Here is a 24,148-nt window from a genome sequence, read left to right on the forward strand (position 1 = left end):
TTCCAAATCCAAATCAATGGCTCTTAAGTCAGTTGATGATGTTGATAGTGGTGGATTTGATGATGAGCTCTCTGCTACAGAGATTGCCTATCTTGCCAAGAACTTTAGAAACTTTCTCAGGAATAACAATAGAAAGGCAACAGGCACAAACACTGCTGAACCTAGAAATTTTAGGAAGTATGATCCCACTAAGGTTAATAACAATGATAAACCTAGAGAGAGAGTAGGTCAATCTTCCAATAATTCTTTGGGCTTTTAATGTTTTGGATGTCAAGGGTATGGACACTTGAAATCTGAATGTCCAACCTATTTGAAGTCTATGGGTAAGGCTATGACTGTAACCCTTAGTGATGAAGTTTCTGATCATGATTCTGATTGTGATGAGGATGGAAACTTCATTGCTTTCACTGCTACTGCTGTAGTTGATGAGAGCATATCTGTTGAAGAGAACCCTTCTGATGGGAAACTCTCTAAAGATGCAGATCTTCAAGAGGCCTATAACAAACTTTGCAAAGTTGCTGCAAAGGATGCTATGAATGTCGAACTTGGCCTAAAGAAAATTGAATCTCTTGAGCTTGAAAAGAAAAATTTGCTTGTTAAATTGTTTGATGCTAATGATCTTTTGAACAATGTGAAAACTAAAAACATGCTTTTGCTTGATAAAGTTAAATATTTGGAACTTGATTTATTTGTTGCTAGATCTACTAGTTCTAAACTTGATCAAATGCTGAGTGTTCAAAAAGCATCTTTTGACAAAACTGGTTTAGGTTATGTTGATAGCATTTGTGTGTCCGCTCCTCATTCCACTAACTTTGTTCCTTCATCTTCTTCTTCTGAACCTTCAGTGAGTGAGATAGCGAGTGAAACTGTCAAACCCCCTGTGAGTAAGGTTGCTAAACCCTTAGAAGGTTCATCATCTAGGAAGATTAGAGTTGATCTGAAAGAATCTAAGCCTAAGAAGCCTACCCTATCTAAGGACAAGACACATGATAAACCTGCATGAGTTTGTCATTTTTGTGGAAAGACTGGACACATACGTCCAAATTGCTACAAGCTGCAAGCTGCAAAGAGAGCAAACAAACCAAAAGTACCTGTGCCTCAAGCACTTGATCCTATGGTACTTATTGGTGATTTGGTAAAGGCTTTAAACCTTTATTCTAATCCTGGAGTTGGAAATCATTCTCAAGTGAATAAGAACTCCAATGCTCGTGGTGCATCTAAAAAGTTTTGGATGCAAAAGACTCGACCTAATTGAGTCTTTCTGACATGGTCCTTTGGTGACCATTGTTCTTTGTTTTTGTTTTTTTTTTTTTTTTTTTTTTTTTTGTCTCTAGGATTTGCATAGCATAACATTCATGCATTTCATTCTAGGTGTTTTTATTTTTAATAAAATAAAATAAAATAAGGGAAAAAGGAAGCACATTTTGTTTTTGTACTATTCTTCTTGGTTTTTGAGAACAAGGTTGGTCAATTTATTTTCACATAACATGTTGTTTGTACCTTGTTTAGCTTTGATGAGCTTATTTGTTGCACTCTACTAGTTGAAGATTTGTAGTGCATGTTGTGTGGGAAAGATGTGTATGGTTTTTGATTACTATGTCTTAATCTTGAAATCACATGTTTTTAAATGTTGGACTTGAACTTTTAGAGAAATGCATAAATAACCATCTCACCACTGTTCACTAGCCAATCATGACCACCTTAGTGCATATCATAAGATTTTGTGCTCGAGAAAGTGTAGCACATGCACAAAAAGAACATAAGGCGAAGCCTCGGTAAAAGTGCTGAATTCTTAAAATCTAATTGGTGTGTACTATTAGGCTTGATGCCAAACTCACATAAACTTAAAATTGGAATGTATATTATGAGTCATATATACAAGAAACTTACATGATTGCAAGCTTATGATCTAGGAGATGTGGGAGTTATATGATGTAACTCTTTAGGTGATAGTCTCTTTTAAATTATTTGTGATGAATTTTGTAGACTTTGTGATTGATTGCTATTTACATATCACCTCACATGTATCTCATGTCTTTGCTAGTCGCACACACTACACGAGTTACTCATTGCTAAACATTGTACATGTTATTGTGTGTGTTTATGGTCTGACCAACCAAGTTTTTGCAATCACTTTGAATTATGTGCAAACTAAATTTGTGGAGAATGCAAAATTTTGTTTTTGGGAATTTTGGGCTTAAAATTCTTGTTTGGAAAATCATATCATCTCATACTCATGCATTTTTGGTCTTAAATTTTAATGCCTTGAGTCAAATCAATTTGTTTTTCAAAAATTGTGTTTTTCCAGAAAAATTTGGTGAGCCTCTGCCAGATTCGATCGGTCGATTCTGTTTTTCGACCGATTGAAATTTTTAAAATTTTAAATTTTTTTGAGAGAGGGAGCCTCTGTCTATTTCGACCGGTCGAGGCTGATTTTCGACCGATCGAAACTCGTGTTTCTGGTTTTTAAAAAAAGGCAGAATAGGACTTTTTCAAAGTCACTATTCAAACTTTTTCAAGTTCCTCTCTCTCTCCGCGTTGGCTCTTGGCTCCACCATCAATTTTTGTAGTTTTCCTTCTAGATTCTTGCAAGGTTTTTGTCCCTAGAAGCCGGTAAGACCCTTTTGCCCTTCTTTTTCAAGTTTATTTCTTGTTTTCATGAATTTTTCATGCATTCTCATGGGTATTTTCGCCATCTTCAAAATTATTGGGGTTTTTGATGATTCAAGCCAATTCTTGTGTAATTGATCAATGGGTTTTTGTGCCATGATGTTATATTGATGTTCCCTATGATTTAATTTGATCAATTTGGTGGTTTTTGAAAAATTGAAAATTCTAGGGTTTTGAATTTGATCCGAATTGGGGATTTTGTCAAATTGGCTTAAATTGATGAAATTGGCTTCTCCAATTGATGTAATTGGTCATTATTATTGTTATTCTATCATGTGCAATGATCAATTCGTCATTTTTTTAAAAAATTGATCAAGTGGTTTCTATATTTTGGGGTTTTTGTGTTAAAAACCTTTATGTGCAAGCCAATTTTGTAATTTGAACCTTTGTAACTTAATTCACTGCATTAGCACATGCATCATGACATTGAAACTTGTTCATGCATCATATAGATTTTGATTATATTTTTTGTTTTTGTGCTAACTTGCAGTCTGCCCTTGGTTTTGGTTTTATGGTTTTTGTTCTTTCGCTCTGTGTTTTGATCCTTATCTTAGCACCATGCCTAGGAAAACTAGAGCTAATAGGACCACTTCCACTTCCTCTGAGTCTCCACCTAGAGTAGAGCTGTTTAAGAATGATAAGTGTAGAGAAGCCTATGACACCTTGAACTGTAGGCGTAAGATCTGGTCTGAGCGAGCTGTTGTGTTAGATGCGCTTGATCCGGCCATTAGGGCTAATTTTGAGTCTAGGGGTTGGTTGCCTCTCATACAGATAGATCATCCTCCTTCGACCGCCCTGATTAGAGAGTTCTATTCGAATCTCTCTTGCCACATCTATGATTCCAACACCCTTGTTAGGAGTTGGATACGAGGTGTAGAGTTCACCATTACTCCTCGGGTGGTGGCTAAGGCTCTTAGGGTGCCGGTAGTTCGGGATGCTGTCTATCCCTATGATGAGTCACCCTCTTTAGATGTAGTCATGTCTTACATCACTGGGTCATCTATCCAGTGGGGTTCTGATCCTCGGATCATGTCCGCTGAGCTTACCGAGACTGCCTATCTCTTCTTTAGGATTGCGTGTCATTCCTTGTGGCCTATCTCTCACTTCCACACCGTCCCTTTAGAGCGATGAGTGTTTTTGTACGCCTTTGCTTCTAGGAGTGTCTATCAGTTTTCCTCACTTGTTCCTTCGTTCTTTGAACGAGGTTCATAGGAGTTCAGCCGTAGGGCATGCGCTGATTCATCCTATTTTCATTCATAGGATTCTGCTCTATTTAGGACTAGATGGTTTTCCGTCAGGTGAGCCTGTTCATGTGATAGCTCCTATAGGTGCCACCTTTCTTCGTCAGAGGGCTGCTCTGTTGAAGGTCCCTCCTTCTCGTCCTAGAGGTGCGACATCTAGTAGTGTTCCCCCTCCTCCCTCTTCTATAGGTACTGCTGCTGCTGAGCCTTCAGGTATTGCTGCTGATGCTGATGCTGCTGTTCCTCCACCGACTGTTACGGATGATTCTGACATTCATCGCACGTTGGATCATGTCTTGACCGTTCAGGCGGCTCAAGGACAGATTTTGGTGGACGTGCTTGATGAGATCCGTGCCTTGAGTGCGGAGTTGGCGCAGTTTAGACCACCTCCCTTTTGATGATGGATATCTTGTTTGCCCTTTGGCATTCTGTCACAAAAAGGGGGAGTACTTGTAGGGTTTTTCTTTCAGAGGGAGATTTTTTGTTTTTGGTTGGAGCTTGTGGAGTTTTAGATTGTATCTAGGTGCTTCATTGTGTACTTAACATTTTTTGCTCTTACCTTATTTTTGATGGGATATTCATGTTAGGGGGAGTTTATGTTTTTGTTGGTACTTTATCTGTTTCTTGTTTCAAACTGCTTATTGATTTATATTTATGAGTTATTCATTGATATATGTCTTTATTTGTGTGTTGTTTGAAATCAAAAAGTTATTTTGTTTACTTGTATTATTTCCACACATGCGGTTATGCATTTTGTTTAGTGTTTCAGGAAATATACAGGTTGATTCAATTGGGCTGCTGTCTACACTTGCAACTGATGGATAGTAGTTAGGATTGAATTTTTGTTTATGAGCATTATTTTGTAAAGGGCTTTTCATGTTTGTAAACTTTGAGCTTATATGTTGTGTTTTGTCACGGATTGCCAAAGGGGGAGTTTGTTAGGTTCTAAAGTTTAGGACTTTATGTATTTAGAACTCTAATTTGTATTGTTGGCAAACCATGATCAAAACAATGTGTTTAGAAGTGTTTAAAGCTAGCTCAAAGTTGTATGTCAATGTAAAGTTGGAATCGAGTGTAAAGTAGAAAGCAGTGTGGCTTTCGGCCTGGCTCGATCGATCGAAGCTTAGGCTCGACCGATCGAACGTCGGGCAGATTGTTTTTCTGCAGATTCGTCCAACTCAGCCCTATTTGTTTTAAAACGTTTTTAGGGTTTCTTATTTGTCCTAAGTATAAAAGGCAAACCCTAGCCACATTTTAGTGTTGCTCATATTGCGGTTTGTGTAAATCTCTTGTGAGATCTAGAGGAGCTTTCCTTTACACAAACTTAGGGTTTTCAAGGAGGAGATATTCTCTAAACCTTGATGATCAAAACAGTTGCTGCCATTAAAGCTTAAAGAATACACAAGCGGGGGTGCTTGTAGCTGGTGGGAATCCAAAGAAAGAAGGAGTCCATGGATTCGGAGCTTGCACGTGGTCGTGTCAGTAAGTTCTACTGGTTGGTAGCATTAGGAAGTCGAGCGGGGGTGCTTGTAAGTCCTTTTGTATGAACTTCGATTCTTTCTAGTGGATTTGCTTTTTACCTTGAGGATAGCTAGGTTAAATCCTCCCCAGGTTTTTTACCGGTTTGGTTTTCCTGGGTGATCATATCATTGTCTTATTTATTTTCCGCTGTTATGCATGATATGATATATTTGTGTTAACCTAGACTTGTTAATTTGACTAAGTAACAACTTGGCTAATTACCTAGGGTTAATTCAATTGTTTAAGGGGTCTAAAAACGATCAATATCCAGTTGCTCCATTAACTATATCTGCAAAGTCAAAGGACTCCCTAGGAAGTTTTGATATTCTCCACCATGAAATACAACATCCAGTCCAAGAAGAGTTTCTAGTAAGATCAAAGAAATAGGATTATCACCATCCTTGATTTGATTCATAACACTTATGGCTTGAGCATCCATAAAACCACGTCTTCCAAAGTAAAGCAGAAATTTTCCCACAATGCATAAGGCCAAATCGAAGTTTTTGTGCATATTGTCGGCCACTCCATAGATGCATTTGTCAATCAGCCGAGAGATAATTGCATGAAGATTCACCATATGACCTTCAATCATACTATAAGTAATCGAAGTAGGAAGACCAAGAGCATCAGATAAAGATTCCTTATGCCTGGGATCACAAGAAACCATTATAGATTTTTTGCTTGGATCATAGCCCAAGATAGTGGAAAATTCTTCAATTGTCAGACAAAGTTCAGCAGTGTTAAACCAGAACACATGATCTTCGAGATCCCAGAATTTCACAGCAGCATGAAGAAAATCCCATTTGATTTTAACATTCCTTAGAGTCTTAATTCCCTCTAGTTTGTAGGCTGTAAAATTGGTCTTGGTACTAAAATCAAAACTACGCACCCATTTGTTGATATCATGAATTGTTGAATGAGAAAAATTATGATTGCTAGCCATTGATGACTTTTGCTTGTGATTATTGTGTTTTGCTAACCTTGATGCAGAGATTTGTCACAAGAGAAATCACTTATGTAAGCTACACCAATGCTTAATCAGGTTTGAAATAGGTTTCAAAGAGTTTGTAACTGAGTAGGAGAGTGTTTCATAATCACAAATGAACTAAATATTTTTCAAAAAAAGCAAAAATATGAAACATGCATTGGAAAAGCATAAAGGGTTGGCCCATCATGGCGTGAGTGTCGTGACGTGGCCAAGTGCCATTCGGCACTCTAAAAGTGCCGAATGACACTCCTCATTCAGCACTCTAAGGTCATTTAACACTCTCAAAGATTTTTTTTTTTAGTCAAACTGAGGCATTCTAACATACCTAACACACTTGTTTTCAAAAATCATCACTTGCAACATTGTTTTCAAAAAGATTGATCAAATCAAGTTTTTCTAAGACTCATGAATTTATGTTCCAAACTAGGGGAATTCACCCATGTCTCATGCATTTAAAAAAAAAAAGAAAAGAAAAGAGACCACCATCATTTGTTTCAAAAAATCATCATTGAGATTTCCAAAAATCATGCATTCCTTTTTTAAACTAGGGCATTTGCCCGTGGTCATTTATCTTCCAAAAAAAAAAAAATTTCTTCTTCAAGATTTCCAAAAATCATGCATTCATTTTAAACTAAGGAAATTTGGCTCCGCCTCATTTAAGTAAGTGCAGATTCCAATAGAGCCAATCAAGATAAGTTTAAAATACTACTACATGACCTCATCAGGTGAATTCTAACTTGTCTTAGTTAAAGCTTCTACATGATCCAAGGTGATTCCAAGGAAAAAGAACTAAACATGGAAATTAATCCAAGATTGTCTAAGGAACACTTCCTTTTATTTTGTAGGAAAAAAAAAAAATACAAGTCATACATTATTAGAACTCCAAGTCCTCCAGCGTGAGGATCTCCTTGATCCACCCCTAGAGGAGCCACCCTTAGTATTTCCTTCTTGACTTGAGAAAAAGTGAGGATCATACTGATGATTTTCAAGTTCAAGGCTCCTGATCCTTTCTTCTAAAGTTCTTCTGGTAGCATCAGCAGTTTCCATTCGATGTGCCTGAAAAGTTTGCAAAATTGAGTGTTGATCCCACCATCAAGCACAGTTCAAGCGAAGACATTCAGAAAGCAGCATGGCATATCCAGCTCTCATCATTGAGCACATATTAAGAAGATTAAGTAGGAGCCAACGATTGCAAGCCTTCAATCATCTGCATGCTTTCCTCCACAAGATCCACATCAACCTAAAGCACAACTCTACTGGATTTAGAGCCATTCAATAAGCCAAGAAGACATAAGGACAAAGAACTAAACATTCAAGAACATACCAGATCTAGCTAAGGAACATTTGGTACGTGCTCTAGCCTATTCGAAGGCATGGAACTATACGTTCCATCAGGATTCATCACATCATACTGCCATGCTGGAAAATGGGGATAAGTCTCCAAAAAGGAATTAGAAGAGCTACCAGCATGGTAAAGAGAGGGAATTCTTTCCTCTTCCTCCCCCCCTTCTTCTCCTTCAGAAGATGGAGGCTGAAAATCCAACATGTAAATGATGTTACCAAGTAGAAATATGGAAAAGGAACACGCAAAATGAAAGTTTGACTTCAGAAGGGAAGAGAAGTACCGTTTGCCAGCCAAGCAACCCTGCAGATGAGTTCAAATGAATTCCGAATAATCTCCTTCTACTCCGGCAACGATATAGCCATCACAGGCTCGAGCAATTTCTTCATCAGCCAGAAATTTAGCCAATCGAATGGAGGAACAAGGAGGAACCAGAATTGTGATAGGAGGATACTCATGTTGAACTTAAGGCAACACCCGATCACCAAGATACCAATACATTCCATGCCCACATTCAAACAATACTTGACGGCCATTTAGCTCCAATGCTTGCTCACACTCTGCATACCCTTCACATCTAGCCCAAGGATCTAAATACATATGAAAAATCACAAAGGAACCCAAAATGAGAAGAGACCAAACTATAACCAAGTACCAAAGATTCAAAAAAAAGGGGGAGGGGGGGAATGACTCACATCATCAGCAGTCAAATTGTCAATTACCAAGTGCCAAATTTCCAAAGACTGCCTAGAACATATAGACAAATGATTTTTGGGTAACCAACGAAGAAATCTGGGGAAAATGCTAGCAACCTCCTCTCAGTTTCAAGATCAACTCCAAAGTATTCATACATCCAAACCTAAAAAAATCCCCAACACCATTACCACACATAGCCAAGATAACCTTCCATTACAATCTAGCCAAAATAACTTTCCAAAACCTACACATAGCCAAAAATTTCAAACCTCACCTGCCATACAAATGAAGCCCCACCCAAGCTTGAAAGGCCCTTCCTAGAAAGTTGGGTCATGAAATGCAACTGAGTAGCATAGGCCATACCGTCCCAATCATAATTCCAGATTTGCTCATTTTTTCTCAAGCTCCACAAGTAATGCAAATTCACTGTATTGTCAAAATCCGGACACAAGAAATTCCCAATAAAAAGAAGCATGAATATCCGAGCACCCTTTGCCACACTATTACAATGGGGAATATTCTTACATAGCCAAGACAAAGGAATATTTTTACTCTTCATTCCGAAAGGCACTACACCTAGAAGCTTCTTGATTTCAATTGAAGTAAGGTAGTCATTGACACGAATTCTTTCACCACCCAACCTCAGACTGGTGATAACGGAGAAGTCATAAGGTGTCAGCATTACCTCACCAATGCTCTACTAAGGCAAGGAGTAACTGAAGATCCTTGTATTCATGTGTCTCTTGATTTAACAGAGCTTCGAAGAAAGTACCAAAGCCTGCTTCATTGATGATGTTTTTGATGTTAGGAGACAATGCTTCCCATGTATTTTTCAACATTTGGAGATTACCTTGACTCTTGAGGCTCTGCAACACAAAAGTTTAGCTCATCTTTCCTATGCCAACAAAAAAATTTCCCATGTCAAAAAAATTCCCACAACCAAAACCCACATGACCAAAAATTGTTCACCACCAAAAGAAAAAATCATGCGCCCAAAGGTCAATGCCCCACAAAAAAAATCAATGTCCCACCACAACAAAGAAAATTAAGGTCCCACCCAAAATTTTACCACAATCAAAATTTTACACGTGTCCATACACAACTACCAATTTTTTTCTCCATAACCATGCACAAAAATTCCTACATGATCAAGATAGCCAACAAATAATTTCCTACATGTCCATGCATAACAAGTAAAGTCTCACATAGACAAAATCATAACCACAAAAATTTTCTACCACATGCCCGACAAAATTTTTCCTAAAGTCAAAATTTCATGCCCACAAAATTTGTCCATACCCACAAAATCTTGCCATGTTCATAAAACAAATTTTACACATGCCAACAAAATTTCTCATATACATCATGAATATATCCATGCAAACTTACAACACAAATTTTTCTACAATGCCAATACTCCTAAAATCCAAGCCAAAACTCATCCAACAACATCACAATCTATCAACATTGTCAAAATTCCATAAGCCACCAACATTGTTCAAATTACACCATGACCAAAAATAACACTTCAAGAACGCTTCAAAACCAGCATTACAACATGATCAAACATACAATGCCTCAAATTGCAACAAAAAAATGACAATATTTCAGCATGAAATTTTCAATGAAACATGAAACAACAATTTTCCAAACAAAGAAATAAAAAAAAATAAAAAATAAAAAATAAAAAAAAAAACTCACTTTGATGTCCATGTGAGAATATGGAGCATGGGTCTTGGGATCTTAAAGGAGCCCCTCTCCATCATTCCAATCAAATGAGGTATCATATTTCTTACCATGAAAATTAAGAAAAGAGGATCCATTGGAAGAAGAAGCTATGTTGATGCAAAGAAAAATGGGTTTCACCAAAAATGGGTGTGTGGCAAAAGTGCTCAAAAACACATGTAAAGAAATATTGAGGGAGATGGATGAGGGAAGGTTGAGAAGCTTGGAAAAGTTTTTCTTTTTTTAGAAGAAATTGTGAGATGAAGAAGAAAAATCAAGTGGAAGAGGAAGGCAAATAGTGTTAATGGAGGAAGAGAAGGTGATGGAGGAAGAAGCAAAAAGGGAGAAAAGAGAGATATGATGAAGGAACCCCTCTCCATCATTCCAATCAAATGAGGTATCATATTTCTTACCATGAAAAGTAAGAAAAGAGGATCCATTGGAAGAAGAAGCTATGTCGATGCAAAGAAAAATGGGTTTCACCAAAAATGGGTGTGTGGCGAAAGTTCTCAAAAACACATGTAAAGAAATATTGAGGGAGATGGATGAGGGAAGGTTGAGAAGCTTGGAAAAGTTTTTTTTTTTTTTAGAAGAAACTGTGAGATGAAGAGGAAAAATCAAGCGGAAGAGGAAGGCGAATAGTGTTAATGGAGGAAGAGAAGGTGATGGAGGAAGAAGCAAAAAGAGAGAAAAGAGAGATATGATGAATGGGGGGCCAAAATTCGGCCCCCACATTAAAGATTCAGCTGAGTTGCTGAGTCAACTCAGTCAAATTAAGTTGACTCAATCAACTCCCAAAAAAAAAAGTATTTTTATTTACTTTCTTATTTTATTTCCTTGTCCCACTCCCAAAAAAGATTAAATTAATTACATCATAAAAAAAAATAGAGGAAGAAGAAGAGAAAAATAAAAAAAAAAATCAAATTTTCAAAAAAAAAAAAAAAGGATGATTTTTTTTTTTTTTTTTTGGAATGAATTAAAGATAAAACTTCAAGTTCAAATTTTCAAGTTTTCTTCTCACACTTCAAATCCCAAATTTTCATTCCCAAGTCAAAAAATTCCACATTCTCACCGCCCAATTATTTAAAATCCAAACCTTCAATTTTTCAAAATCTTAAGTCTCAAAATTTCAAATTTCAATTTCAAAACTTCCAAATTTCAAAAATAAAATCTTTTTCAATCAAAGTTTTCTTGATAAAGTTCAAATCAAGGAGTAAATGAAGATCACACATCTCAAAAAGCAAAGGGACAACAAAACACGCATCAGTTAGAGACTAATTCCAAATTTTGACTTTTGCAGGCAACGACTTGGTTTCAAGGATGAGAAACCCTTGATCACCTGAGTCAAGATCAGATTCATTGTTCATAGGAACCTACATATCCAAGATCAATATCATGGTCGTAGACATCACTTCAATCAAGATCAGAGTTAGTGGTTACAGGAACCTACATATCCAATATCAATATCATGGTCACAAACATTACCTCAGTCAAGATCAGATTCATTGGTCACAGGAACCTACATATCTAAGATCAATATCATGGTAGCAGACATCACTTCAGTCAAGATTAGAGTCATTGGTCGTAGGAACCTACGTATCCGATCAATATCATGGTTAAAGAAATTACCTCAGTCATGATCAGATTCATTGGTCGCAAGAACCCACGTATCCAAGATCAATATCGTGGTTGTAGATACTTCTTTCAGTCAAGATCAGATCCATTGGTCACAGGGACTTACGTATCCAAGATCAATATCATAGTCGCAGACATTACCTCAGTCAAGATCATATTCATTGGTCGCAGGAACCTACGTATCTAAGATCAATATCATGGTCACAGATACTTCTTTTAGTCAAGATCAGATCCATTGGTCACAGGAACTTACACATCCAAGATCAATATCATGGTCGCAGACATCGCCTCAGTCAAGATCAGATTCATTGGTTGTAGGAACTTATGCATCCAAGATCAATATCATAGTCGTAGACACTTCTTTCAGTCAAGATCAGATTCATTGGTCGTAGGAAACTATGTATCCAAAGATCAATATCATGGTCGCTGACATCACTTCAGTCAAGATCAGAGTCATTGATTGAAGGAACCTACGTATCCAAGACCAATATAATGGTCGCAGACATCACTTTAGTGAAGATTAGATTCATTGGTTGCAGGAACCTACGTATCCAAGATCAATATCATGGTCGCAAACATCACCTTAGTCAAGATTAAATCCATTGGTCACAGGAACCTATGTATCCTAGATCAATATCATGGTCACAGACAACTCAATTATCAAGAATCATTTCAAAGTCTCAGTTACTTCAATAATCAAGAATCATTTCAAAGTTCATCAGTCACTTCAATTATCAAGAATCTTTTCAAAATCTCTTAGTTACCTCAATTATCAAAAAATCATTTCAAAGTTCATCAGCTACCAGTTAGGTCAAGTGTTTTCATTTTTTGTTAAAAGGTAAGGCACTAGTTTTATGTTCCAAGGTTTTAGGTTCAAGGGCCAGGTTATCTTCGAAAATTCAGTTAAATCGTGGTCGATAAAATCAGTGTCTTTGTTTTACATTGACATTCGCTTTCCAAGCTCTGTCAATGAGGGGCATTCTGTAGACACTCGATTTTGCATGCATGATTTAATCAAGAAAGATGACTGAAATGAATATCCATGTACCCCAAAAGTCATGGTTGCATTACACGCATCAATTCATTCATTGCATATCATAAAAAATGATCTTGAGATTCTAATGGTCACAATGGTATGTTTAGTTTCCAAATTGGACCATTGGATTGAAAGATATCGCATGATCAAGTTTGCATGGTCAGCATGTATTGTGTCTAGGTAGAATCGACCACGCATGATTAATTTAAATTCATTTTGATTGGTTAAACAGTTAAAATTAATTAAGTAATTTTGTGATTGGTTGATAATTAGTCTTTGCATGCATAAGAATATAAGGAGATGATTAAATAACAATAAAATTGTGGATAATATGAACTTTATCAAGATTTATTTTAAGGTATTTATCTACAAGATAATTATTCTTGAAAAGGCTTGAATTATCCAGAGAAGAGATAAAAATCTTAGAATATAGGTGAAAACACATCTAGGTGCAAGGACCGACTCAAGAAAACCTAAAAAGGGAGTCCAAACCGCTTCCGAATATGAAAGTATGTTCGGTGCCCAAGAGTACCATTCGGCACCTTTGGAGTGCCGAACAACACTTTAAAAGGGCCGAATTGCACCCTTAAGGGCTAAGGCCTAACTCCCTTCGGGTGACGATAAGGCACACCCTTTTTGACCTTTTCGCAAAAGGATGCGTCTTGATTCGCATCCTAATCATCTTAGCTATTTTTTAGAGTCTCCTAGCCTCTATAAATAGAGACTAGATCTCATAATTTAATAGACTTTTTTACGCTCTAAGAGGCACACACTTTTAGGCTCTTAAATTGCTCATATTTGCTAAACCCTTCTCTGATATTTGCTGTTGAAATTAGGGTTTTTAGGTTTCAAAGATAATTGAATAAATTTCTTTGAACCCTAAAATATCCTCTCAAGAACAAGAAGTGCTCCATGCAAGAGGTTGATTTCAATCACCCTTTCCTTTCTTTTATGTCTCTCTTATGATGATGCATTTTTTTTTTATCCATATACATGAATTGTTAATCATTTTTTTGTTTGAGGCATGATCTTTAATTTTTTACATAAAATTGTTATAATCTTTTTCTTAATTTCAATGATCTGCATATAATCAATTCTTTTCTTAAAGTAAAAACAAATTTGCATCTTTCTTAGATGTAGATCTGAATTTTTCTTAAAATAAAAGCAAATCTGCATCTTTCTTAGATGTAGATCTGAATTTTTTAATCAAAAACGGATCTGCATCTCTCTTAGATGCAGATTTGAGTTTTTTCTCAAATCAAAAACTGATTTGTATATCTTATAGATACAAATTTGATTTTTTTAACATATGCGGATTTTGAAACAAAGAAAAAGATTATGCATGATTGTGATCATGGTTGTTTGTTTTGTTTGGTTCATATAGCATAAATTCATGTTATGACTGAAACTCTCTTCATAAAAAATCTTGTCCATATTTTTTTGAACATATGAAAAACATATTTGATTTTTTTCAGTTATCAAAATCCATTTGTTTTATCATCATAAAACAAATCTGATTTTTACAAACCAAAAACCAATTTTTTCTAGTTCTCAAAAATAGATCTGATACTTTTTAAAATCAAAAGACTTTGTTTTATGTAATAAACATAGATCTGAATTTTTATCTACAAAAACCATTTTTTTTCTACATATTACAAAACATATTTGGTATTTTTTAATTAACCAAAGTCAATTTTTTTTTTTAATCACCAAAACAGATCTGAATTTTTTAAACAAAGAAGATGATACATTCATAAATAAATTTGTGTGATTCAGTTTATTTCACTTGTGCAACATATCATTCATAACATGCATAAAAGGGGTACATAGTTCACAAGAGTCTAGAAGACCAGATTCTGTCTGGGCAAAATAGGTGCCTGTTAGGGACATAATTTTATGTAATTGGCATATCCTTTGATAAAACGCACTTTACTTGTATTTTGGTAAATCTAAGTTGTCACGCCTTGAACCCAAAAGGGTCCAAGGTATGAGAAATACATCCCAAGGGTACCTGTAGATTTTTTCTTTTTGACAATTCAATCCACATAAATCATATCAAGTACTAACATCAAGAATTATCATAATAATTTCATTGAATATACTCTTAAAGTAAGTTAGAACTCTATAACACATTTACGAAGAATAACTAAAAATCATGTGCCTCCACATAATACATGAATATAATACAAAACTCTGATGCTTTAAATAGAAAGTCCCAAAGCTTTCTAAAATATGCAATCCCAACAAAATTCTTGGGCTAACAAGCCTCAAGAGCCCAACTTCTAATAAAATTAACTACTGTAAGCACCCTTAAAAACAACTAGATCGAATCACCAACCATTAGTAATGTAAGTCTCCTAATTCAGCATAAAACTCCAACCACTACTGATAAGGCAAGCTCCATTCCCATGATATAGCTAATTAATCTGTAAGACTGTGAAAGATTGGGATGAGCTAAAGCCCAGTAAGTAGCATAATTAATGAGGGTGGGGGAAATGCAAGTTTCATCTTCAATAATAATAATATGACAAGAATGATTTAATAATAAAACACAAAGTTTCTCAAAGTAAATACCTTAAAACTATACACCATAATCTGTGAGTATCAATAATATAATTTCCAAGGCCATAATATCTAGCATAAGATAAATTATCACAAATCTACCATACTACCACATAGACCGATCAGGGGATCCATCTATTCACAACTGGCATGATATTGTCCTCTCTGGTATGCAGTCTCTTGGCCCCATGGACAGCAGCCTCACCCATACTCTCAAGGTTTTTTCTCTCCCCCCATGGGCAATAGAGAGAGCGCATCAAATAGGACCTCTCTTGCATGTGGTCTCTTGGCCCCATGGGCAGCAGCCTCACCCACACACAATCAAGGAACCTCTTCCCCCCATGAGCAGCAGGGAAGAACGCGTCATCCAAAGTAAAAGGGCACTAACCTGGATTTGATTCTATTGTCACAAAGACTATGGAGACTAAATCGGGTGATCACCGGAAATCACACATGGCATGGTGCCAAAACCACATAAAGCTCACAAGTATACATTTCCCTTCAAATACATAGTTTATAACCAGGTAGTTTCAGAAAACCTTAAATAATCTAACTTCCACAAAGTTTGTAAGGTTTTCAACTTCATTCTTGTAAAAAGATTTTCTAACAATTTCCCACATAACAAGACGAGATAAGCATCTTAAACTTTCTAATATACCATAAAATCTAAGATTTCCTTTTCTAAGATTTTATGCAACATGATTATTTTTCAAAATCCCATTAAAAAGCTACTTACCTCGCAACTGCAAAAGCCTAATTCTCTAAACTCCAAAGGAGATTAGCTAGAACCTCAACAATATCAAGCAAATCTAACACAATAAGCATAAAGCTTAAAATTGTATCTAGCTACAATTTAGGAATTGCCAAATATGCACTTAATTAGGCAAGCCTAGCATTTAACCTCATCAATAACATATTCCTCTTCCAAAGTTTCTCAACAAATTAATTTACAAGGCATAGACTCCAATTTATAAATTTAACCCATTCAATATCATCTCCAACATCATAACTAGCTTCCATAAAATTTACACTACATCATTAAGAGATCCATGAAAGCAAAATCAAAATATCCTCCAAGACAAGAAATTTAGAACTTCAACTAATTTCAAATAAACCCAATGGCAATGAAAAATTAGATTTACCAACCATCATATGTTATAACTCAAAACTCCTAAATTTTCCACCTTAAATAAACCTTAGGTAGTCATCATTAGCACAAACCATACACTCACTCATCAAATAATTCCACCAATACAAAACCCATTCATATAAACACATAAATATCACTTCCAATGCTCAAAAATCACATGGGTAACATTATTATAGCTTAGATAAAAATAACCTCAAGCAAAAATATAAAACCCACAAAAAGATTAGAAATTTTTACCTCAAAAAAAAAAAGATGTGAAGGTGTTTATGGGTTCACAAAAATTTTCCGGTGATCTTGCCGGAAAAATGAGGGTGGAGATGTTGATTTGGAGTGAGTACCGTGGGAGAGGATGAGGGAGTGAAGAGAAGTGCTAGACGGAAATGAAAAAGAAGAAAAAGAAAGAAAAGAGAAGTGAGGAGAAGTGAGGACCGGTCAAAGAGATAAGGAGAGGAGTGAAAATGAGTGGTGGGGAAGGGTGTTAGGTGGAGGGCACGTGTGATCCATTAAAAAAACTGACTTTCAATTTTTTTTTTTCTTCTGTTGTAGTTGACTGAGTGGGACGTTACATAAGTAGGTTGAAGATGATCATTACAAGTGGTTCATTGAAGACATAAAGATTACTCAAGAACTGCTCAAGAAAAGTGTAATCTGCAGGTCTCAATACCTCCTCAATAGAAGCACAATCTGTCGAGATTCATTAAAACTTGACAGATGTCTCGATCTATTGAGTTTACGGGATTTAGATTATAGCCAGTAACATTTTTATTCTAAAAGGCTATTTGTTTATGGGTTTTGTATAATCCTTATAGGACTAGGAAATCCCAAGGTTTGTGGGTTTGTATAATCCTTATTGGACTAGGAAAGTCCAAGGTTTGTATAAACCTATTTGGAATAGGAGAGCCTATTAAGCTCCTATTTAAAGGTGGAAAAAGAAAAACCTAACCCTAGAGAGTTTCATAAGGTTTTCTTTTTGAAATCCTAGCCTCCTCTCATAGAAAAAAGAGTTCTTACTACGTTTCTTGTACGCCTTTGGGTTCTGTAACCAAACAAAGTCTCTTGCACTAACATTGAAGATCTTATTGGTGTCTCTATGTGAAACTGCTGCAAATCAAGTACAACAATCAGAGGGTTGCTGTGGAGTTAGTAACATACATGGATTCGTGCGAAGGAGTAAGCCGCATACTGGGATTTGTGCATCAAATTGGTTAGTCACGTATTGGGAGTTGTGCATTACAAGGAGAGATTGTCACTACAGAATAAGGTCAATTGAGTATTGAGGTAAGGGTTCAACTGTAGGTTAGTATAAGGTATTAGGATTCCTTTACTTGTAACCGCTTGTTGTGATAATAGTGGATTCTTGAGAGTGGTGACCTTAAAATCACCCAGTGGGGTTTTTGCCGTGTTGGTTTTTCCCATTTGTAAATAAATCACCGTATCAATTTAATTTCCACTGCACTTAGTTTAATTAGTGATTTATTTGTGCTACCACACGCTCTGCATGTTAATTTGATTAATTATTAAACTTGGCTAATTAATCACAAGGGGTCAATACGTTTCGGCCTATCAGTGCCTAACACCTTCCCATTCCATAACCTAGCCTATAAATCTAGTTTCTTTGGATAGGTAGACTTAAGTCTTATCTTTGTCTTATTTTTGGGTAGATTGTAACTAGGACCCAAACCCTTGTAATTTTCAATTTACCAAATGTATTTTTTTCAATTAATAAAGGAATTATTCAGTCATGTATTTTTGTATATAGTTTTTCTTATTTTTTTGTATAAAAAATAAGTGATGACTCCACACCACTTACCCAAAAAGAGAGGTGTCTTAAAAAGTAGACAAAATCAATCTCTCTTTTTTGAGAGGCACTTTCGAGGTCTCTCACAATACTGAAGAAGGTTCAGCCTTGCATCGGCTTGATCGCCATGGTTTCGAACTAAAGAGATAGATTGAAAATCTCCTTCAATAATGGGCTGGAGGGGGAGATTGTTGTGGGTCCAACCCATGTGAAAGCTCATTTAATGAGCGTGTTGGCCAAAAGATTCCTAACTTAAGTCATGTTAGGAATTCATATTCTGCTAAGAAAAGAAGACTAAGGCGGCTGAAGCTTTTTTTTTTTTTTATATAAAAGGCATGTGAGTGTTGCATATTGAATAGAAAACAAATAAAGAGGAAGATGCACAAAAGAAAAGAGATAGCAGTCAAGAGAGAGCCGCTTTGAGAAAAAGAAGACGGCCAAGAGAGAGCTGTGCGTGGAGAAGAAAATAGAAAGGAGAGAGCAAAGTATTGCCGCATTTGAGAAAGATAATTAGTGTGTGTGAGAGTAAAGAAAAACAAGAGAGATTTATCTTTAGCTGTGAGACATGTATAAGAATTATTGTAATTAATTTTGGTAGTAGTGAATTGATTGGGAGTTTGTCCTATGTTTTTTCCCTCCAAAGAGAAAGAGTTTTACAAGTAAATATTTGTGTTCTTGTGTGTGATTGCTATTTTGAATTGATAGTTTTTGTGATGATATTATTTGGGACCCAAAACAAACGTGCCCATAATTTCTTAAACGCAACAAGATTTGAGCAAAAACTACATAACATATATTGCTTGATTTCTTTTTTTCTTTTTCATAACTTAATATGGTAATCAAATTTTCAATCAAAACATATAAAAATGAAAATAAAAACGCTTTATTTTTCAATAAAGAACTAAATTATTTACCCATGTGATGTATTTTTTTTTCCCTGATGATCAAGTAGCAAAAAATACATAAAATAAGCAATTGAATTGCAGAAAACATTCTACTTGCGCTTGTTTGGAAGAGTAGGGATGCTTTGTTCATTCCTAAAGAAGTTACCAGGATCAACCTTAGTCTTAATCTCTACCAACCTGTTGAAATTACCCTTGAAATACTTGATCCCATAAACTCTTCCTTCTTGGTAACTTGCCTTGCCATTATGGTTAATCCCCAAGTCAAGATCTTTATAGTTGAAAAATGCCTCCCTTGGATTCTTGGACACAAATGGAGTCATGAAACTGTAAAGCTTTCTTGTCAAATTTATATAGTAATCTGTAACCTCTTCCCCACCCTCATTCCAATTGGCTGCATACTGAATCTTTGCCAGGTTCCCAGCTCGATGCGGGAAAGGAACTGCCTCAGCTGGAATCTCACTCATTCTTCCACCGTAAGGATTGAATGTCAGTGCCACGTACTTCAGCTCAATCAATTTCTTCCAAATCAACTCCAACCCAGCCTTTGAAATCGGCTCCTTCACATAGTCTGATTTTCTCTTCAAGTAAGGTAGTGTTTGAGGTACCCGACTAAGCAAAACATCATTTGGTGTGCCAAGAGCGAAGTTTGTCCAGAAAAGCACAGATTGAACCCAGCTGGTTTCATTGCAATCTGATTTTTTTAAACCCAATTCAGGAAAGCTCTTGTTCATGACAGAGAGAAGTTGCCCAGAGTCACCAAGGAAAAGAGCAAAAAATGTAGCTCTTCCAGTATCCTCTTTATTTGTGCCATTTACCACGTCCAAGATAAGCCTGATGAAAAGGTTTTCATCGAGTTTATCTGCAACATGTTGCCACTTAGACACAATGTCTGTGGCATTTTGTTCCAAGGTTTTTGCTACTTTGAAAACAGTAACTATTTCTGGAACACGAACAAGTTTGATTTTATATGACACAACCACTCCAAAGCTAGCTCCTCCACCACCTCTAATAGCCCAAAACAAATCTTCTCCCATAGATTTTCTATTCAGAAGTCTTCCTTTGACATCAACTAATTGTGCATCAATAATGTTATCGACTGAGAGGCCGTACTTCCTCATCATGTTGCCATAGCCTCCTCCACTAAAGTGGCCTCCAACACCAACTGTGGGACAAACCCCAGCTGGGAAACCGTGGGTGTTGCTTTTCTCATAGATTCTGTAATAAACTTCACCAAGAGTTGCTCCGGCTTGAACCCAAGCAGTCTCACTTTCCACATCAATGTGAATGGATCGGAGATTGAACATGTCAAGGACAAAGAATGGGACTTCTGCCACATAAGACACCCCCTCATAGTCATGGCCTCCACTTCGGATTTTCATTTGGAGGTTATGCGTTTGAGCACAAACGATGGCTGCTTGAATATGAGACTCATGCAAAGCAGTGACAATGAGAAAAGGTTTACGAGTTGTGGTAGTGTTGAATCGAAGGTTTCGGATGTAGGCTTGCAAGACAGATGAGAAGGAGCCATTGTTGGGAGTATATATTGCTGCAGAGATTGGATGGGATGGCTGAGAATGGTTTAAAAGGCAGTGAATAAAGGACTCAGAAGCTGATGCTTGCCTTGAGAGAGAAAGTAGGAGAAATAGTGAGAGCAATCGAAGCATTGTTGCCCTTAAAATCCCTATATTTGGTATATTGGATTGGGCCTAGTAAGAGAGGCTGGGTTTTTACTTGAATCGCCTAGCTAGGGTGGAAATATATATAGAGATTGGCCGGCTAAGAAACTCGTTGAACAATAGATGAGAAGATTTGTAAGCCTCCTCTTATTTTGACCAAGAAAATTCAACGCCCAAGAGATTGAAACGTGAGATTTAGACATTGATATTTGAGTATCCAAATCATCGAATACAAATCATCATATAAACATTTTATTATTGATCAGAGCCCTATATTAAAAAAATGTTTATCATATGTAGCAATATTATAGAATTCTTATATGCATCATAAATTTATTTCTCGAACCCATATCCAAATCTGCAATGTCATGCATGCACATGCCTCTCTGCGCCATATATTGCTGCTCTTGACCTAAATTCAATTAAGGAGTACTATAACAGATTATTTTTTCTTCTACCGCCACCACGTACATTTCTTCATTTCCGCTTCTCCTAGAACATGTTGCTTATCCTAAGAGCCGAAAGACCCGTTAGAATTTTTTTCATTTGGTCGTTAGTTTCATTGTTTGATTTTCTGTGTCTGTGTTTTAATTGGTACCGTTCACAAACAGTGCAGGTTAATCACCTGTTAACAGCTAATTACGTAAGACAATATTAATATTTTACGTGTACAGCATATAATATAATTCAAAATTGTTAGGCGAAGATAGGGTTATAAAGGAGTTGAGCACAGTTGCACATGACCAGATGTTGAAATTTCGTTCATTTATTTTGTAATCAAACTTTACCTGCCTTTGAGTTATAATGAACTCAATTTATATGTTCAAGTTTAATTCATTAATTTACTGAATAAGATCCAAGGTAAAGAACCGAGCAAAGTTGAACACAAAGATGTTGAATTTTGGTTCATTTATTTTATTATCAAACTTTACCTAACTTTGATTAATGAACCTCAACATTATAAACTTATACCATTACAAACTTTGTTGAGTCGGTTAAATAACTTTACCTAGTATACAACTTTTATGTCAAAAACATGTATTTATACCTTTTATATATAAAGCATATAATCTGTTATTCTAAAAATTTACTAACTAATTTATTTAGACACTTTAAGAGCAGTACGTATTTTGATATTTTCTATACAGCTATCATGAAATAAAATTGTATCTTTCTCAAATTTGACTTTATAATGTGGGTTCCAGTTAGATCAATTGGTAAAGTTTTTTATGATTGTTTAAAATATTTGGAGTTCAATCCCCAACTACACCAAAAAATTAATTGTTGTCTTGATCTGATGATAAAACTATCATCAGAAATGAACACTATAAGTTGAAATTCTCTTAAAAAAAAAAAAAAAAATGACTTTATAGTTGCAGTGTTTCAATCGACCTAAATAGGCTGAAGTCATAATCATGAGGCTCTTCGTAATATAGCCAAATTGTCCTATTTTAATTACCATACACATTAGTACCATCTAATTCAATTTGAATCACGCAATCTGGAAAATCACAATAATAATTTAAAATATTCTCCTTTGAGAGAAGACGCTGCAAGAAACCAAAGATGCAAGGACAGAACTACTAATTGAATTAGGGGCCATGCCCTGCCTAGCCCTGAATTGTTTTTATTTATTAGTATTATGTCTTAAAGCTTCTCGCAACATATAGTCAAATTTTAAAGTTAAATTACAAAAATTACACCTATTTCATTCTCAAAGATTAAGCTAGTCCGCATAGACTTTTGTTTTTTTATTTTTTGGTTGTGAAGAAGAATAGTCCGCATAGACTTAAAAACTGGAAATCGTCAATTGACGCACACCTGTGGTCTCTTTCTTGTACGCTTCTCTCCCCCCTATCCCTTAAAGCGAAGTGAAACCTTTGGGTCTAATCAGAGGGTAGAAATTTCTCCCGTAACCTCGATCTCATCTTGTCTCATGTACTTTTCTTTTTGTCTTTCCGCTTATGCCTTGCTTGGACTTGATCCCACCAAATTGAGGCATTTTCTAAAAAAGAAAAAAAAACAATTTTTAGTTAATAAATACCAAAACTCTAGGGTTAATTTCTGTTTAGCCTAGGGTTATTTAGTATGTAAACTCTACAATATTCATTGTACATAGAAGAGCATAAAATATTAAAAAAAAAAAAATCCGCCAAGTGCTTTTCTTTGCGGACGTAACCCGTCAGGTCCTTCTCTTCTTGCCATTTGATTTTAACATCATCTGCCGCATATCGGAGATCAACTTGGGTTGACTTTTGAGGTGGAAATTTTGGGTTATGCAGTTGTTTTTTGGTGAATCTGCTTTGTGTACGTTGCTTGCAGATTTAGGCGGATTTTGGTTGATTTTTGATTGGGTTGTTCGAATTGATTTTTGTAGAAAGAAAAAAAATAATAATATTTGAGAAAAATATGAATTGAGTAGTGAGATTGATTTAATATAAATGATTTTTTTATAATTAATTTAACTAAAAGTGCATTGAGCCAATCTAATGGTCTTAAGCATTTATACAGTTTTGTTTTGTAATTCTTTTATTTTCATCCTGAATGTTTTTTATTTTTTATTTTTCTTTCAACTCATCCTCAAACATTGATCACAATAGTTCATAGAGTAGTTCTATAGTACCACAAACATAGCCATAAACTTAGCCACAATTTTTGCCATAGCACTCTTATATATATGACTGACTTTGACTGGCTCTAATTGTTTGATATTTTTACATTAATGGACCATCACTCACAGTTAGCCACATAGGAGAGTTGTAACAAAAATTACAATTGGTTGTGATGCTAGATTGTTTTATAGTTCAGAACCGTAGTCAATAAATATGTGTGCAAAATACAAAAAATATTCTCAATTTTTAAATTTCATTTTAGCCAATTCTTGGCAATCAAAGTATGAATAAAAAGAATTTTCCTTTATGTTGACTATTCCACTAATTAGATAGGCAAAAAGAGCTCTTTTACTACCATAAATACATTTATAATTTTTTCCACGATTTTCCTACGTAACAAATTATGAAATCCAGCCTACCACTTTTACATGATTTTACAACTTTTTTTCCACTAAATACAGTTGGGCTACATGAATGAGTTGGGACAAAAGCTGTGCATTTTTTATTATTATTTTCTGCTATTAGATCTTTTGTAGGCAAAATCCAACAACATGAGCTAGTAACTAGGTTCTAGAGGTGAAGATGTCATGT

At 35.7% G+C, this 24,148-nt stretch overlaps 1 protein-coding gene across 1 annotated transcript; it reads right to left on the reverse strand.

Moving 5' to 3' along the window:
• Window positions 1-19,225: 19,225 nt before the first annotated feature.
• LOC126726762 (berberine bridge enzyme-like 8) lies at window positions 19,226-21,009 on the reverse strand. Its single transcript, XM_050432111.1, has one exon. The coding sequence runs from the start codon at window positions 20,931-20,933 to the stop codon at window positions 19,359-19,361; it is 1,575 nt and encodes a 524-aa protein (XP_050288068.1). The 5' UTR covers window positions 20,934-21,009; the 3' UTR covers window positions 19,226-19,358.
• Between the last annotated feature and the right edge of the window lie 3,139 nt (window positions 21,010-24,148).

The sequence above is a fragment of the Quercus robur genome, chromosome 5 (genome assembly GCF_932294415.1).
Source record: "Quercus robur chromosome 5, dhQueRobu3.1, whole genome shotgun sequence".
Taxonomy (NCBI): domain Eukaryota; kingdom Viridiplantae; phylum Streptophyta; class Magnoliopsida; order Fagales; family Fagaceae; genus Quercus; species Quercus robur.